General features: G+C 49.6%; 1 protein-coding gene across 9 annotated transcripts in view; it reads right to left on the bottom strand.

The window, feature by feature from the left end:
* The window catches only part of EXOC6B (exocyst complex component 6B), a 292,989-nt gene that overhangs the window by 234,700 nt on the left and 39,629 nt on the right, over positions 1-18,660 (bottom strand). For all 9 annotated transcript variants that reach the window (XR_009741213.1, XM_061440962.1, XM_061440965.1 and 6 more), the window contains exons 2-6: positions 11,187-11,352; positions 6,066-6,113; positions 4,040-4,130; positions 3,900-3,945; positions 519-723 (exon numbers count right to left, since the gene is read on the bottom strand). Coding sequence is in view for 8 of the 9 variants with exons in the window: in XM_061440962.1 (XP_061296946.1) it covers positions 519-723; positions 3,900-3,945; positions 4,040-4,130; positions 6,066-6,113; positions 11,187-11,352 (556 nt within the window). In the remaining variant the exon portion in view is untranslated. The remainder of the gene's footprint in view (positions 1-518; positions 724-3,899; positions 3,946-4,039; positions 4,131-6,065; positions 6,114-11,186; positions 11,353-18,660) is intronic.

Here is an 18,660-nt window from a genome sequence, read left to right as displayed (position 1 = left end):
GTTCAGTTCCATCAGGGTCACCTTTTACAGACCCCAACTGCTAGGCAAAATGCAAAGCAAGCCATAAGGGAAGTTCACCCAGTACTTGAAAACCAGTTGAAGATGCAAAAGCAATCAAGTTGATATCAGTGCATGAACTCCTGTTGCTTTACCCTGCACCTGGGAAACCAACACTGGTGTCTCCAGGTGCTCCAGACACAGCAGCACAAATGCCCCTATCCTGATGAGCTGCACAGCCTGATTGCGCATCCCAGGCTCTGGAGCACCGGGATTCAGCAGCAAAATACAGGTGGGAGAAGGCAACAGAAATGGTCCATCGTTTTTCAACAGTATATAGATCAGGAGATAAAACCTCTAGTAGCAACCACGGAATGAAGAATTGTGGCTTCACCTATAACAAAATCACTTCAATATTTAAAACTAAGTTTAGTGCCTTGGGATTGGAAAAGAAGAACTGAGTTTACTATGATCTCCCCTCCCCAGAACGCCTCCATCACGTGCGCACGCACAAGTCCTACCTGTTTCATGGCCGTCTCTCCTATCTTGTCCGAGTGCTTACGGATACTCTCCAGGAAATCCTTGAGGTCTGACATGGAAACTTCCTTGATCTCTTCCCGCAGCTTTGGGATATTATCCACCATGATCTTGCAGAAGCGGTAGTGGCTCACTTGGGGCAGGTAGGTGTGCTCGAGGTGCTCCAGGGTCTTGAGCGCAGGGTAGTGCCTGGGGAGAGCAAGCAAGGCAGATGTGGAAGGAAGAACGGCTATTTCCATCCCGTTTCCCCTCCAAAACATTTGCATCCCTTCCAGTCATTTGCTATATCCAAGAATCTCAGCTCTCCTCAAAGAACACAGACCTTAAGATCAAGGGGGCTAACCACAAAAACACCATCTTCTTCTGGAAACAGAGAGACAGAAGAACACAAATGCACAGCAGCTCCTTACCAGAGCTCTGATGGGCAAATGAGGACCAGCTGGGTAACAAGCAACCAGCATCACCTGAGCCCAGCAGCAGCTTTCACCCACAGCAAAGCCAGCTGGGGCTCCATGTTACAGAGTGAAGGAAAAGCTGCCAACCACATGCAGTATGGTCAGGTTATGTGAGGAAAAACCTCATGGACGAGCACATGGAGGAGCACAGAGGAACAATGGCTCAGAGGGGGACCCCAGGAAGACCCCACACTGGTCCCGCCAGGAGAGCCATGAGCTCTGCCAAAGGGGAGACTGAGATGAGCTCTGAGGCAGAAGCTCTTCCCTGGGAGGGTGCTGAGGCGCTGGCACAGGGTGCCCAGAGAAGCTGTGGCTGCCCCATCCCTGGCAGTGTTCAGGGCCAGGTTGGACACAGGGGCTTGGAGCAAGCTTCTCTAGTGGAAGGGGTCCCTGCTCGTGGCAGGGGTTGGAGCTGGAGGAGCTTTAAGGTCCATTCCCACCCAAACCATGCCCTGATGCCGTGATGCCTATTACCAGCCACCCAGAAGAGCCACGTTTGTGCCAGCTCTGTGCCCCAAGGACGCTGCACCTATGAAACAGGATGGCTCTTGGGTTTTTTCCCCGTGGAAATACCTAGGCTCTGCTTGGGTGGCAGAGCTCTACTCGAGCTACACCCTGTTACACACAGGATGAAGCATTCTCCTTCCTTACTGCTTGGAGACTGTATGGATAGAAGTGAGCTGGGGTAAAAAAGTCTGATCCCACCAGAGTCCTGCAGAACCAAGAGGGTTTTTCCTCATCACTTGCCAACAAGCTTCAGCTGTTGGAGAAAAGCTCTTTCTGCTCCTTCCTTAAAGTCTGGACAATGAGAGACAAAGCATCTCTCTCCATCTCTTCTCTCTGCTGATTGCAGAGTTACTCCTCCGGGTTCAGACCGGGCTTCCTTCCCCAGCTCCATCTCCAGCTCATGGTCACGGATTCTGCACTGGGCAAAGGCCTGCACTGGCTTTATAAACACCCTACAGCAAACAGCACATAACTCATTTTGTCTGCCTCGGGAAGCTGAGTGTCTTCACCCCAAATCCAGACCCTATTACTCCTCTGAGACTGTGTACCCAAACCCCAAGACTCGGGCTCGTAACCAGCCCCTTGCTGGCCATCATGAGCTGATATGTAAGTGATACCGGGTGCAGCTACAAAAGTACTTAATGATATTGTGCTGTGTTTGGTGAATGAAGCCATCAAATACAGACAAAGAAAGAAGAAAAGAAGGCAGGGATTCAGATTTTCCTTAAATGTGGCTTTCAGCTTCTATTTGTTTCAAAATGAACCAATCCAAAGAGAGGGGAAGGCAAAAAAATGATTCAATTCTTAGAAGCAGGCCCTGGAAACACTTTCCAGAGCGAGGGAACGGAGCAGCATGTGGATTGCCTTCAGAAGTTCACAGCGCTGTGATCAGCTCCAGCTCCCCACCCCACATCTGTCAACAGATAAGCCCCTCGCTGTTCCTCTTAACAGAGGAAAAACACTTGGATGAACCACACGCTGCCCTAGTCTGCGCTGAGCCATCCCGAGTGAGCTGAACAAGCTCCCTGCGACTCCTCCAGCCAGCCCAGCCTTCAGGAGTTAACGCTCATCTGGACCCAAGGCTGCTGGGTCCAAGGAGCACAGGGATGAGCAGAGCAGGAGGGGGAAGTGTACAAATACGCCCATCCAATTAGTTATCGCCTTGTTGGAAACATCTGGTTTCTTCTGTCTTGCTCCCATGATGGATGGCAGAAACCATCAGCCATCGCATCCCACCGCTCTCCCCGCGTGCCATTCCCCTGCAGCCTGCTGGGTTTCCAGCCTAGCTCCTGACAGCAGCTGCTCTTTGCCCCCCCCCCCCCCCCCCCCAAGGCTACAATGAGCCTCCAAAGTCCCACAGTGCTTAAATAAACCACACCCCGGCATCCCAGCCATGCAAATATCCCAACCCATGGTTGAATCCTTCAGCATCACAACAGATGCAGGGTGGGAATCATAGAGTCACAGAGTGCTATGTGACAAAAGGAACCTTAAAACTCATCCAGTTCCAACCTCTGCCACCGCAGGGACCCCTTCCACTGGAGCAGCTTGCTCCAAGCCCCTGTGTCCAACTCGGCCTTGAACACTGCCAGGGATGGGGCAGCCACAGCTTCTCTGGGCACCCTGTGCCAGCGCCTCAGCACCCTCACAGGGAAGAGCTTCTGCCTAAGAGCTCATCTCAGTCTCCCCTCTGGCAGGTTAAAGCCATTCCCCTTGGCCTGGCCCTACATCCCTTGTCCCAAGCCCCTCTCCAGCTTTCCTGCAGCCCCTTTAGGCACTGGAGCTGCCCTAAGGTCTTCCCTTAAGAAACCTTCTCCTCTCCAGGCTGAACCAGCCCAGCTCTCTCAGCCTGTCAAAGACCTACATTTCCTGAGACACAAAGTCCACGTAGCTCACGCACTCTCCTGAGCAGTTATTTCTACCACCAAATACACCACAGACCTTCCCACCAACTTCTCCCACCCTGAGCCACATTTCCCAGGTGGCTGCCTTCCGTTCACTCGGATCATATCAGGTTTTGGGTTATGACGTTCACAGACTGAAACCCAGTTAATTACACCTAAATGCCACGTCAAACACTGATGGAATGCATCACAACATCCAGCTTCCATGAAAAAGTGCATAGCCACCTTCATTGAAAAGCCTACAATCAAGATGAGAGCCCTGCTGCAATGCCAGTTCTAGGCTGTAACACAGGAGGCTGAGCAGGAGCGGGAAGATTCCACCCAGAAATCAAACAAACTAACCTGAAAAAGCTGATTTTGAAGTCCTATATTTCAAGAATATAAGACTCTTTAGAGGTATCTATATCCTATAAATACACAGGATATCTTCCATCTATCCAGCACCCAGCGGGTGCTTTCCAACTCTTCCACCACAGACACCACTCCACACAGCATTTACCTTTTAGATTTCATTTGCTCTCGCAGTTTGCTGTACATCTCCAGGACTGGAACGAGAAGGAAAAAACACACACGCGTTGAGACACAAGCACAGGGATGTGAATTACTGACGAAAATGAAGAGCAACTTGAGATTCCTCACCGGGAAGACACAGCGTGAGCTTATCAACCGTCGCTGAAATATTCCGCTGCTGTAACCGGCATTGCTTCAGCTCTTCCATTGCTACGATCAACTTGGGGAAGGGAAAAAGAGACAAGTTTCACTTAGAGCAGTGAAGAGATGGAGGAGAGAGGATATAAACTGCACTTGTCCCAGCCATACGCCATAGGTTGATAAAAAACCCCACTGTGATAACCGGGCGCTCAGCGAGGCTGCAGAGCGCTACTGGAATAGGAGCCGAGGCTCAACAAGTACCAGCAGCATTCCCTTCGTTTCAAGCAAGCAAGAAGCAAAACCAAAGGCAACAAAATACCAGCCTCATAGCACATCCTCTGGATTCCAAAAACTTATTTCCCCTTCCCATTTTATTCATCTCTTCCCTACTCCCTCTCCACGCTTCTCTTTTCTAGTTCTTCCCAAAGACAGGATGTGGCGACACGCTCCCAAGGGGCTTCTGACCATCCCAAACTAACATGGATTTTTTAAATGCTCAGCCTCCAACAGAAAAACCTGTGCGTGTGGGCAAGGACAAACATGGAGCAGCCACTGCATACAACAAAAAACACTCTACTTTCTTCTTTTCAAAGGGACAAGTCATGGATTTGTCCTCCAGAGCATCCTTTTATCTCCCAAGTACCAGGCTGAGATTGAAAGTCCTTCTGAAATCCCAGGCTCTTGTACTCTTGGAGGTGAATCCTCCATTCAAGGAGGTAAGTTTATTTGATTCAGGATTGAAACTGCATCACCTCCTCCCCAAAGGGCATTCTTGTCTTTAATCTTCATTAGAATAATTGCTCTGATGCAGTCCAGGATGGGGATTTTCTTGTTTGCTTTTCAAATCAAGGCAGCTGCCTGCATGTGCCAGGAGCAAAACCAAGTCAGGGTGTCTGGGAAAGCAGCGAGGAAATGAAACAGAAAAGCTGCAGGAAGAAGAACTTTGTATAGTAAATGATGCAATTCTCAGGAGGAATGCAAAAGACAGGAGAAGGGCCATCCCTGGGAGTCCTCACACATCTCTGTCTTAAGCACTTGGAAAACCTGAAGCATCACTGCCTTAAGCACACTCAGCTCTAAAGTGCCCCCAGTCCGTTCATGCTCTCTTATGATGAAGGGGCAGAAGAATGAATGTAGACAAAGGCACAGGGCATCCACAAGATGCTCAATCATTTCCTTTCCCCATGCCTCGATGCCTCTGTTCATGCAGTTAAAAGCCACCCTGACTTTAATTGCTGCTGCACTGCTTTGGGAAGCAGGAGCCAGGCTCTCCAGCTCATATGCACAGAAACAGAGTGGTTTGGGCAGGAAGGGACCTTCTTCTGAAGATCTTACCTCAGTCTCCCCTCTGGCAGGTTCAAGCCATTCCCCTTGGCCTGGCCCTACAGGCCCTTGTCCCAAGCCCCTCTCCAGCTTTCCTGCAGCCCCTTTAGGCACTGGAGCTGCTCTCAGGTCTCCCTTTCAGGAGCCTTCTCTTGTCCAGGCTGCCCCAGCCCAGCTCTCTCAGCCTGGCTCCAGAGCAGAGCTGCTCCAGCCCTCGCAGCATCTCCATGGCCTCCTCTGGCCTCGCTCCAACAGCTCCACATCCCTCTGGTGTTGTTGCCCCAGAGCTGGATCAGGACTGCGGGTGGGGAAGAATCCCCTCGACCTGCTGGCCACGCTTCCTTGGACGCTATGAGCAATCCCAATGACACCCCCCAGGGCTGCAGGATCAAGCCCACAATATAGGATTACTGTTGCTTTACATTCCCCCTGCTTCCCAGGCTGTGCCTTCCACTAAGCTTGCAATCCAGAAGCAGTAAAAGGGAAAAATCGCTTCCCAGCACTCCGACACAACTCAACTTTCAGGCAGCAAAGCAAAATACAGTAAAGAGAATCAATGCACGTTTTAATACCAGTGCCACCTACGTTATCAGTTAGTGCTGAGCACTTACGGAGACTGTCATTTCCCACTAACAAGCACAGCCAGATAACGGAAAAGCAAAAACCAGACAGAATGAATGACTGAACTTACTTCTTTTCCTTCGTTCTGCAGCTTCCTGTTGGTGTCTGTCACTTGATTCTGCGGGAATATCAGGGGAAAAAGACAGAGCACATCTGCATGAAAATCAGGACCATGTTCTTCACAAATAAACTGTACATAAACAGCATCACTTTTCACACAGTCTTCTTTTGTATGGCATAAAAGTATTCTTTAGCCAAATTTAACAGTCATGGCCATTCTGGCACACAAGGGTGCCAGCAGCCACACAGCAAATACCATGGATTTTCTTCCCTGCCACTAGAGAAAGTTAAAAGGCAACAGAGGTTCATGGTGTTGCACATGAGCCTCAAAATGCTGTAGTCTTAATGGATCCAATCCTGTAGCAGATGTTCATGTGGGTTCTCATAGAAACCCAGACTGGTTTGGAAGGGACCTTAAAGCTCCTCCAGTTCCACCCCCTTGCACAGGCAGGGACCCCTTCCACTAGAGCAGCTTGCTCCAAGCCCCTGGGTCCAACCTGGCCTTGAACACTGCTGGGGATGGGGCATCACTTTAAAAGCTGTTTTACCTGAGTGGTAAAGGAGTTATATTTCCCCCTCCTCAACATCAAATACGTGTCAATTGGGTTTTAACTCCCTGTTATCACAGCAAGAAAAGAATTCTTCAATGTGGGCTTCATCTATAAAGTTCATGTATTTTCCTTTAGATCTTCAGATGCATTTCCCACTGGATCCCTCCTCCTGGCTGGTACAAAAAGGTTACTTTTATGCAGCCAATATAAAAAAATGGCTTTGAATTCTTTACTAAAGCATCTTCCTGTATTATCCCATCAAGCTGGGGCTCACAGTTCAATAACTTCCCAGTCTGCAAACCTGGAGGTTCCCTGGACTAGCAAGATCGCAGCAGTTGACCCCTTTGTGGCTCCAGACATCAGTCTGACTCAATGAAGACTCACACGAGAACAAAGGTCATTTTAGCCTCCTCAGGATACAAAATAAGCACCTTACACGTCATTTAGACAACAAACAGAAAGATGACTTTGGGTTTTCTGCTGAATCCTCATTCATGTTCAGACAGGAGAACAGAGAACAGAGAACAGAGACAGCATCTTCTACAGCCCAGCTGGGATAGCCACAGAAGATTACACAAGCTTCCAAGTAAACATGCCCACATTAAGGACCACAGCAAGAGCAGCCAGTTGTGAAGGTAAACACCAGCAGAGTTCAGGTGCCTCCCTCAGTTCAAGGCTAACATGCCATGAAACTCCTTTCTTAACATAGAATACTTATTGTCACAGCTACTCAAGTTGTATATAGTCATTTCCAGGCTTGTCTCTGTAAGACCGTAGAATCATAGAATAGTTAGGGTTGGAAAGGACCTTAAGATCATCCAGTTCCAACCCCCCTGCCATGGGCAGGGACACCTCACACTAAACCATGGCACCCAAGGCTCTGTCCAACCTGGTCTTGAACACCACCAGGGATGGAGCATTCACAACCTCCCTGGGCAACCCATTCCAGTGCCTCACCACCCTCACAGGAAAGAGCTTCTTCCTTAGATCCAATCTAAACTTCGCCTGTTTCAGTTTGAACCCCCAACGCAATGTGGAGGGTACGTGGAGCAGAGCAACAGCTGAGCAAAGCAGGACAAGCTTCAGGGCAGACTGAGATGAAAACAGCTCTCTCTTTCCTTTTGGAGCACACCACAAAGCAAGCAGCTGAGATAGAAAGGGAGCCTGGTATTTACATATAAGACTTCACAGGTTTGAGAGCTGAGCCCATGTGAACCTCATGAAGTTCAACAAGGCCAAATGCAAGGTCCTGCACGTGCTTTGGGGCAACCCCAAGCACAAATACAGGGTGAAGGAGATGGGACGGAGCAGCCCTGAGGAGAAGCTCCCCATGACTGGGCTTCAGCGTGTGCTTGAGCCCAGAGAAGCTGTGGCTGCCCATCCCTGGCAAGCTGCTCTAGTGGAAGGCGTCCCTGCCCGTGGCAGGGGTTGGGACTGGATGAGCTTTAAGGTCCCTTCCAATCCAAATCAGTCTGGGATTAAACTGATTGAGGATCCAACTTGCTCCCTACTGACTACTGAAAGAAACTGGGCCACACTGATTTCCCACACTGGTCTGAACTGCAACATGAGGTCTCACACTGAAATGTTTGTGTAGCTCCAACAAGCAGAGCCATCCAGCCTCACAGGCTTCCTTTGGTTTTAACACTGGCCATGCTGCTTTTTAAGCTTACCATGCTGCAAAGAAGAGGAGTCATCCCATGATCTCCCCCTCTCGCAGTTTCTCAACAGCATCTGCATCACATTGCTCCCTCTTCAGCAGTAGCTTCAGCTTTCCTGGCTGATTGCCCTGTGCAAAAACTGCTCATTTCCTTTATGATGCATTGAGCTTTTACAAGCAGGAGCCCAGCATCTCTTCCAAGGATTATTTTATTTGCTTCTATCCTGAAAATCCCACCAGGAAAAAGGAATCTGTGTAGGCTAATTTAAAACTGCTCCTAAAATAATGCCAGGGCTGTAGTAGTCTTCTATTAAAATTACATATCAATCCCACTTAAAGCAAGGAGTAAGGATATATTCTGCCCTTGCACACTAGGAGTTTTCAGGGGGCAGGGAGTTGTGTTTTGGTTTGGTCTAAGGCCTACATGTATATATTGTAATAAAATAGATGATTATTTGTATAGACTCTCTGTAGACACGCTGAAGCTTTTCAGACAAGGAGGGTTTATAATCTAAGACAGACGCACAGCAAGGGGGGACAGACAACAGGTGAGCACATGTGAGGTACGAGACACTGGGATCACACAGGGGCTTAAAGGATGCTCAAGTCGTTAGTTCATTCATCTGCGTATGGAACATGTGCTATGGAGCAGGAACATCACTCTGCTACCATTTAGAGAGTGTCAGAGTGATGAGAGAGAGAAGCAAAGGGAGCTGGAGAGGAATCCTGGGAATGGAGCTGAAGGACACCACCATGACCCTGGTGCTGACTCCATCCCTCTGTCTGAAACCCATCTAGTGCTGATTCTGCCAAGGGTGGGATGTTTGCCTCCCTGGCTATACTATACTGAGGATGAAGAGCACAGCAGCTCCTTCCTAAATCCTTTATACATGTGATGGAGCACATCTAAAACAACCCGACAAGAATTTAGGCTGCAGATTCCCTTAGTCACGTACTGTGAATTTAAGGACAGCTCCTGCTCTTACTGCAGTGCAGATGTCATTAAGGTTATAAACGACATAATAAGGTTATAAATGTTCCTAGGATGTTGTTGAGGTATCCGACTGTAGATGTTCAATACCTTAAGGAGGCCTATAAAAAGCTGAAGAGGGTCTTACTACAGGGGTGTACAGGTGTAGAACAAAGGGGAATGAGCTTAATCTGAGAGAGGGCAGATTTAGATTAGTTATAAGGAAGAAATGGAACAGGGTGCCCAGAGAAGCTGTGGCTGCCCCATCCTTGGCAGTGTTCAAGGCCAGGTTGGACACAGGGGCTTGGAGCAAGCTGCTCTAATGGAAGGGGTCCCTGCCCGTGGCAGGGGTTGGGACTGGATGAGCTTTAAGAGCCCTTCCAACACAAACCAGGCTGGGATTCTAAGAAATATCATCCAAATTAAGGAGGTGCCTCTTTGAGAGCCTATCTGGCGCATTTGCAATTCATTTCTTTTTCATCCACAGACAGGTTATTAACCAGTGCCCCAGCATCCCTTGAAAACAACACACTGCTGTGCAGTGCAGCGATTCATTGCAAGGAGCTCCTCTGCTGATCAAGAGCATAAAGTTCCCAATTCAATGTTACCCCTTCACAGGGCACAAAAGCAGGACAGAAAGTTTAGCAACACAGCTCTGAGTAGATTTTAATCACAGAATCAGTCATAGAATGCCAGGTTGGAATGACCCCAGGGATCATCTGGTCCAACCTTTCCAGGCACAGCATGGCCTAGACTGGATGTCCCAGCACCCTGTGCAGCCCAATCTAACAGCGTCCAACACTGGGGAGTCACCGCTTCCCTGGGGAGATTATTCCAATGGCTGCTTGCTCTCAGTGTGAAACCTTTTCCTCTTGTGCCCAGTTGGAATCTCCCCAGCAGTAACTTGTGCCCATCACCCCTCATCTTTCCCATGGGACTCCTCACCAAAAGGGAGTCCCCGCTGTCTTTGTAGCCACCTTTTAAATATAGGAACACGGTGACAAGGTCTCCCTGAGCCTTCTTTTCTCAAGGTTTTAGTTCACTTGGAGCCACCTGAAACCCATCACTCCTGCACAGAGGGCAGCTGTGTTACCCGTGAATGGCAGAAGACAAAGCACCCAGCTCACATTTACCACGTGCACTCATCAAACAATGAACACTGATATTTCTACAGCCTGATATTACAGGCAATGCCCCAAAGCTAAAAGCACAGGACTGAAGATACACACTGGAGATGCAACAGGGAGGGCATTTATTTTACTGCTGGTTGCACGTATGTTCAAAGACCAGCGCTACTGCGAGAAAGACCCAGATCAAACAGAGCATGAATAGCTGGAACAAAACCCACTCTCACCACTGCACCCAGGGATGATTCCCTGAGGAAACCCTTACAAAGAAGGCTCAGGATTTGGGAAATATGTTTCTGTGTATGTTTTCCCCATGTGCTGTTTTATAGATCGTATAGTAATAGAAATCAAGAGAGATCCTGAGGGTACAGAGATGGACTTCACAGTGCACCACCAACAAAGTAGCTGTTTGGAGAATGGGAAACAGCAACAAGCCTCTGCAAACAAACAATGTGGAATTCTTGGCTAGGAACAATAGCTTAAAAATAAATAAATAAAGGCTTTTTGATGGTATTTTCAATGGCCTCATCCTACAGTCGACCGCTGGATGAATCCTTGCCATGGAAAATGCCACTGTCATAACACGGGTGCTTCTGGTGTCAGGATATCCCCCCAGGAAGGTTCTTCTGTGAGCATGTGGCTGGCTGTGGGATGGAGAGCTCTGTGTGTAAAGCCAAAAGCCTGCTTGGAAATGCCAGAGACAGCTTGAAGTGAATAAATACACGCATGAAAAGCAGCAGTCGGCACACTGAGGTTGGAGTTTCTTTGCCTGAAAACAAGCCCTCTGCTCCACCAGGACCACATCTGGATGGCTTTCTCTTACCTTCAGTTTCTGAGCCTCTCCTCTAACCTTCAGCAGCTCTGTGATGGAGTCCACAAAGCCCTGGTAATGGAAGTTGCACATCTTCTCAATCTCACGATCGTGGTTCCTGATCCGTGCCTCCAGCTTCTCCATAAAGCGACCGTGTTCCTCTCCATCATAGACAGACCTAAAGAGAAGGCGACAATGATGGGTCAATGTTGCAATATTTGTTAGTCATTGCTCACACAATGAGCTTCAGAAAATCTCCTGTGATAAAGGGATAGTTCTGCTGTTTATTCACACACACAAGGCACCAAACTCACGGTTGAGTATCTTCCTATTCCAGCCCTTCTTTTTCCACCTGCCAAACACCAGCTTCGTGTTCCCTCAGAGACCCCAACACGGCCAACCCAGCACCAAATGATCTAAAACAAAGTCTTTGTGCTCTGTCTTTGAGCTCAGCCACCTCTGGTCACAATTTGCTACCATATGCTACAATGCAGAGTGCTCCTCCTGGATGTTCTTTAGCCCTCAAGAGTAAAAGCTATAATGGAAAAGTATCAGGTTTACAGCTACCAAAACCCATTCCCCTTCCCACTCCCAATATTGACGGCACAGTTCCCAATGTTGACAGCACAGTTAGCTCTTCGGCTGCAAGACCAACACAGCCACAGTTGAACTAGAAGCAGCAAAAGGGTTCTTGGGGTCACTGCCTGCTGAAAGCAGAGCCTAAAACACATAAGGGCAGAGGAAAGGTCAACACTGCTCTTGAGTGAGATGTGCAAGGCAGCAATTCCTGCAGCTGAAACAGCACCCAGCTGCTGGAGAAGAGAAGGCTTATGAAGGGGAGACCTGAGAGCAGCTCCAGGGGCTGCAGGAAAGCTGGAGAGGGGCTTGGGACAAGGGCCTGTAGGGACAGGACAAGGGGAATGGCTTGAACCTGCCAGAGGGGAGACTGAGATGAGCTCTTAGGCAGAAGCTCTTCCCTGGGAGGGTGCTGAGGCGCTGGCACAGGGTGCCCAGAGAAGCTGTGGCTGCCCCATCCCTGGCAGTGTCCAACCCAAACCACTAAGATTCTATGATACATTAAATCCTTCTGACTGCAGAAAGTGATGTGATCCTTTGGAGCGATCTGTGCTCACAAGTCACTTCGGAGGATCCCACCTCTGCAACTCACAAAGGTCTCTTAGTAATAAAAATACCCTGACAGGGCTAAAAGCTGGGGGAAAAAAAACACTTAAATATCACCCTTTAATACCTGCCTTCACAATTTCAGTTGCACAATTTCAGTTGCACAGTTTCAGTAAGCTCTCTCAACAGCAAAACAAAAATGCCCAAACTTTATGAACCTGCTTAAAACTCAATGTAAAATAACAGTCACCAAGATTAGAAGCCTGCAAAGTTGACCCTATTCCCTTCTTTATTCCAAGACAGAAGCCGGTTGGTGCTAAAGGTGAAAGGGATAGAACCTCCTGAAACCTCATGGATATTCGTGGCTGCTCCTTACAGCTTAACGGAGTTCTGTTGGCAGAACAGGGATGCTGGAGGCAGAGTGCCATCTAGTGCTCTTTGCGTTTACAGAAGCATCTATCAAGGGCGAAAATGAAACACACAATTAGTCACAACTCCGGGCAAAGTTTCCTCTGGAGGTGGCCACAGTGAGACATAAAGGTCTGGTGACTGAAAACCTTCTATTGCATTTTTATTTAGCCAAACTGGAGGGTAAAGCAAAAAGAGCAGGTGACAGGAAGCAATGAAACCCCAGCATCTCAGGGGTCAGCTCTAAGCTTGGATTTGAACAAACTCTGTACCATAGAATCCCAGCCTGGTTCAGGATGGAAGTGACCTTAGAGCTCCTCCAGTTCCAAGCCCCTGCCACGGGCAGGGACCCCTTCCACTAGAGCAGCTTGCTCCAAGCCCCTGTGTCCAACCTGGCCTTGAACACTGCCAGGGATGGGGCAGCCACAGCTTCTCTGGGCACCCTGTGCCAGCGCCTCAGCACCCTCATCTTCCCCATTGAGCTCTCCTGTTCGTCCACAACCCTCCCTCCACAGGAGAACGAGCATCCTTCACTTCTGCCCTCCCTATAAAACACATGCAAGTGGGCAACAGCCCAGCCCATCCTAAACCAAACTGCAGTACACTCCAAAGCTGAAGGATGGCAACTCCAAAGTAAGGGGATGTCAAGTTCTTACTCCGTATTGAACACCATCATAAGTGGTTTACAATAAGTGTGCAGGACTCTGATTGCAAGAACAAATCTCACCCCTGCAACCACATCAAGACCCAAGTCCCAAAGTCCACCATCGTCACCTTCAGTTCCCTGGCTCTGGTAGGCATCCAACTTCCTGAGCTGCTGCTTCAGCTGCCCAAGCTGCAGACCATCCCTGTGATGCCATACCCTTGATGTAAGTGTGCTGTTACCTACCTAGTTACAGCCAGCTTTCTCAAGCCCAGCTCTGGTTCTCACCTGATGCACTCAACTGAGCACCTTCATTACATCCTTCACATTACCCCATCTGGGACATCACACTTCCCACTTCTTCCCTACCAAGCCTTCAGGATTGCCACTGCCTTGCTCCGGGTCTCCAGGTCTCTTCAGCTGCTCCCCTCCACCTCATTTCTTCTGCACATACACCCTGCTCTTAGTAACATCTCTCCTATTTCAAACACTGATTACAGCCCAATCTGCATCTTCCATACCTGTCCTGAAGCGACTTGATCAGACACTACAAGATGATGCAAAAGCATTTCTAGAAAGAAATGAATCTTAGACATAGATTAATGGCCATTAATAGTCACAACAGCACACAATGAACACATAAAGGAAGGAAAACAAAAATCACAATTAGAAGTGGTTTGGCCTATTCAGGCTCTTGGCTGTAAATAACAAAGCACTGGGACAATGCTATAGAAAATGATCCTTGAGGCAGCTTCTCTTCTGCCTTTGCTATAAAACATTGCTTGTCAGATAGCTTTAGTAATAGCCTCCCCCACAAAAAGCCTTCTGATTGAAACAGGCTGAGGAGGAGTGGTGTGTCCTGCATGTACTTATCTTATAGCTCTGTAGGCTGTAACTCCGGGCTTGAAAACTTCGCTCAGTGCCACACCGGTCTGGTTTACATTTCTGAAGCACACTCGCTAAACAAAACCATTGAGGATGCCTTGGAAAAGTTCTTGGATTGCATCGTTCGGTTCCACAGCCTCTGCAGGCACTAAAAATCCACTCCGGGTTTGATTCCAAAAGGTCAACTGGAAAAATCTTTCCAGGAAAGCCAAAGGAGGCGAACGCATCAGGAGTTCCCATCTGCGCCTTGTGTCGTTGCAAAGTGCAGTCCCCAAAATAGGGGCAACCAAACCTGGCCCATGTCAAGCAGCCAAAGCATTAACTAAAGGGGATGCTGCAGATGTGGATGTGTGGCACAGCTGGATGCTCTGGTGCCTTTTCCATTTCCCAAGCAGCAGCCCATGCAGAAGAACATCATGATGGAGAACCATTCACACCTTCATCCTCTCCCTACACTGCAAAGCCTCACTGTGCTGTACTCAGCCACGTTGAGCTGGATACTCCAATGCATTCTCCATCACTTAAACACCCATAAGAGCAAAAACTGGGGGAAAAGCAGAGGTCAACCACTCTTCAGGTGTTCCACGTGGCTGTTCTCAGACTGGCAGGTCCTATACCAGATACCATCTACTGCATCCATACACCATATCCACATAGTGTTGCAACAAGTCCAGAGGAGGCCACGGAGATGCTGCGAGGGCTGGAGCAGCTCTGCTCTGGAGCCAGGCTGAGAGAGCTGGGCTGGGGCAGCCTGGACAAGAGAAGGCTCCTGAAGGGGAGACCTGAGAGCAGCTCCAGTGCCTGAAGGGGCTGCAGGAAAGCTGGAGAGGGGCTTGGGACAAGGGCCTGTAGGGACAGGCCAAGGGGAATGGCTTGAACCTGCCCGAGGGGAGACTGAGATGAGCTCTGAGGCAGAAGCTCTTCCCTGGGAGGGTGCTGAGGTGCTGGCACAGGGTGCCCAGAGAAGCTGTGGCTGCCCCATCCCTGGCAGTGTTCAAGGCCAGGTTGGACACAGGGGCTTGGAGCAAGCTGCTCCAGTGGAAGGGGGCCCTGCCTGTGGCAGGGGTTGGAGCTGGAGGAGCTTGAAAGTCTTTTCCATCCCAAACCAGCCTGGGATTCTATGACATAAATGCTGAAAACACATCAGAGGAGCTTAGATGCACTGCAGACATCTAAATTAACGCTAGCAAACACTGAGGAGCTCTTTGTGCATGCGCTCACTGTGTCCCATCCTCAACCGGTTAACACGAGCCCTCTGTCAGCCTCGAGGGAGGCCAAGCCACGTGTCTGACCCCACAACCTGACCCCCAAGGCGAGCTGCCTGCAGGCTGGGCACTCGGGAATCACCTAACTCAATCCAGCGGGAAGCAGAGAGGAGGGAATGCTCTGGGAGGCGAAATGAAAGCGATCTGGAACAATGCAGGAGGACATTCTGGGGACACTGGAACAGAAGGGACGTGCTCCTGGTTTCAATTAATCAGTGGAACAAATTCCTGACTCTGTTATGGACTTGTATTTCCTTTTTTCTACACCCCCCCCTTTAAACTTCTGTAGTGGTTTTAATGCCTCAGAAACATTTTCTTCTCATTAAGCTACATAAAAGCATTAGCAGTTTGTTTAATCTTCTTCTGACTTTTGTAATCAACAAATTAACTCCCGAGCAACGCAAGCAAAAGACACATAGAATAATCCAAGAGTGGTGCGAGAGCTCCATGGAGAAAAGGGCAAAGCAAGCTGGCATAGACGGGTACCTGCTTACCATCCAACGGCCAGAGCAAAGAGCTTCCAGCCTTGGCTTCACCAAGGCCACCTGTGTACACAGGGTGTTAGCAAGCTGGACTCCAAAGACACCCCATTTACTGGCTGGGTTACACCTGGACTTATCTCAGTGGAAGAGCAAGTGTAGAACGTGCTCTTTGCTTTCGTTATGGTAAACAGGTGTGAGTCCATTCAGCTTTGTCCCATCTCCCACATGGTGATGATATCTACAGCAGAAAGATGGAGAAAAACAAGCAACTTTTTTTTCCATTTTGGACAACTATAAAACATTGACTCCTGATTATTTTCATTACTTTACTTCAGAAAGCATTCCCATGGGTGCTTTTCATAGCATCCCAGCCTGGTTTGGGTGGGAAGGGAGCTTAAAGCTCCTCCAGCTCCAACCCCTGCCACGGGCAGGGACCCCTTCCACTAGGGCAGCTTGCTCCAAGCCCCTGTGTCCAACCTGGCCTTGAACACTGCCAAGGATGGGGCAGCCACAGCTTCTCCATTCAACCCCTTCCAATGTCCCAGCACCTTCATGGGGAAGAACTCCTTTGTGTCCTATCTCCATCACCCCTCCGGCAGGTTCAAGCCATTCCCCTTGGCCTGTCCCTACATCCCTTGTCCCAAGCCCCTCTCCAGCTTTCCTGGAGTCTCTTTAGGCACTGGAGCTGCTCTCAGGTCTCCCCTTCAGGAGCCTTCTCTTGTCCAGGCTGCCCCAGCCCAGCTCTCTCAGCCTGTCTAAACTTTAACTTAGCCCCACACCTCTTGCACAGAAGTCTGACCCCACCACCATGCCCTCAGTTTCCAACAGGAATCATTCCAATCACTGTAAAACTCAGCAAAAACACCAGCAATATCCCATTATCACAAGGTCCTGGAGCTGCAAACGAATTCCCTTCTGCAGAGCATCACTGTACTTTGTTATTTGGCTGACCCTTGTTTCTTAGCTGAGAACACCTTGATTTCAGCCCTGTCCTGGTGTGACCCTGGTGGGTATTGTCACAAGGAGCAACGCTGCACACACCATTCCCATAAACCACACGCATACGCTGCTCCAAACCCATGTTACTTGTCAATGACTGAAGGAGCTTTTCAACAGGGCTTCCCCGTGCCCTTGTTCTGGGCCTGGTTTTCCTCAGCGGCTTTATTGGGGAATTAGAAGCTAGAATGCAAGCAGTGCTTTGGAAACGGGCTGGTGACACCGAAGTGAAGGAGTCACAAGCAGCAGTCAAAGACCTTGAGGAACTGGAAGTGCTTCCAGAAGCCAAGGAGGAGGACGGTCAGTAAAGGCAAGTGCATGGCTGGGGTCCAAGCAAAGGTCAAAACCAGCAGCACAAGTGCAATGGGATCAGAGGGGAGGCAAGAAAACACACAGACTCCACACCAGCCACAGCCCCTCATTCATCAGGCTATGAAGAGGCTGGGTTTTGATTTGAAGACAAAGGGCTGCTGAAGATGCACGGAACAAGGAGCCATGGAAGCTGCTCTGCTAGTAGCCTATAGCAGCACAAGGAAGAGGAGGAAATGAACACTTGCCAATGAAGAAGGAAGGCACCATCCCAAAGCAGCCGCAAATCAAATTGCTGATAACAGAGAATTGGTTTTGTACACTCTACAGAATTAAGATTTTAGCCATCACATCCATAAAAGCAGGTGAGATTATCAGATCCTTGCTGTGTTACTGTCCCATGAAAGTGCTTTTCCCTAGGAACAAAGTTCATTTTGTCCTCTTAAAGCATTGTTTAAACAAGCTGGTTGCTTTTTTGGTGCATTCTTGGCTTTCACTCCTGGACCCTCCTTTCTGTGTGAAGCAATATTGTCATAACATCCAACAGAGGCGCAATGAATACTTAAGACATGCATGAGATTAGAAGCGCCGCATTAGGAAACCACACAAAGCACGTTAGAATTGACACTGCTGTGATTGATAACTTCCACATGCAAAGCCAGCAGACCCACAGCCTGGTGGGAGGACAGGGACAGCATCAGCAACCAGCACTACCCATGGGCTTAGTGTTGCTTCTGCATGGTGTTGGAAGACGAAAGCAGTGGCTTCACTGCCTCTATGGCTCCAGCCCAGAACCCCCCTGTGTGCTGGGTGCACCCCTAGAGCGTGAGCAGCAGCTCAGGGAGGGGATCCTGCCCCTCTGCTGTGCTCTGGGGAGACCCCCCCTGCAGCCCTGATCCAGCTCTGGGGCAGCAGCACAAGAGGGATGTGGAGCTGTTGGAACGAGGCCAGAGGAGGCCATGGAGATGCTGCGAGGGCTGGAGCAGCTCTGCTCTGGAGCCAGGCTGAGAGAGCTGGGCTGGGGCAGCCTGGACAAGAGAAGGCTCCTGAAGGGGAGACCTGAGAGCAGCTCCAGTGCCTGAAGGGGCTGCAGGAAAGCTGGAGAGGGGCTTGGGACAAGGGATGTAGGGACAGGCCAAGGGGAATGGCTTTAACCTGCCCGAGAGGAGACAGAGATGAGCTCTTAGGCAGAAGCTCTTCCCTGGGAGGGTGCTGAGGCGCTGGCACAGGGTGCCCAGAGAAGCTGTGGCTGCCCCATCCCTGGCAGTGTTCAAGGCCAGGTTGGACACAGGGGCTTGGAGCAAGCTGCTCTAGTGGAAGGGGTCCCTGCCCGTGGCAGGGGTTGGAGCTGGAGGAGCTTGAAGGTCCTTTCCATC

The sequence above is a fragment of the Pezoporus flaviventris genome, unplaced genomic scaffold (genome assembly GCF_033815535.1).
Source record: "Pezoporus flaviventris isolate CSIRO_AGI_PZ_B2104156 unplaced genomic scaffold, CSIRO_AGI_Pfla_v1 ptg000188l, whole genome shotgun sequence".
Classification (NCBI taxonomy): Eukaryota; Metazoa; Chordata; class Aves; order Psittaciformes; family Psittacidae; genus Pezoporus; species Pezoporus flaviventris.
Note: the sequence above shows the minus strand (reverse complement) of the source record. Positions and strands in the feature narration are given on the sequence as shown.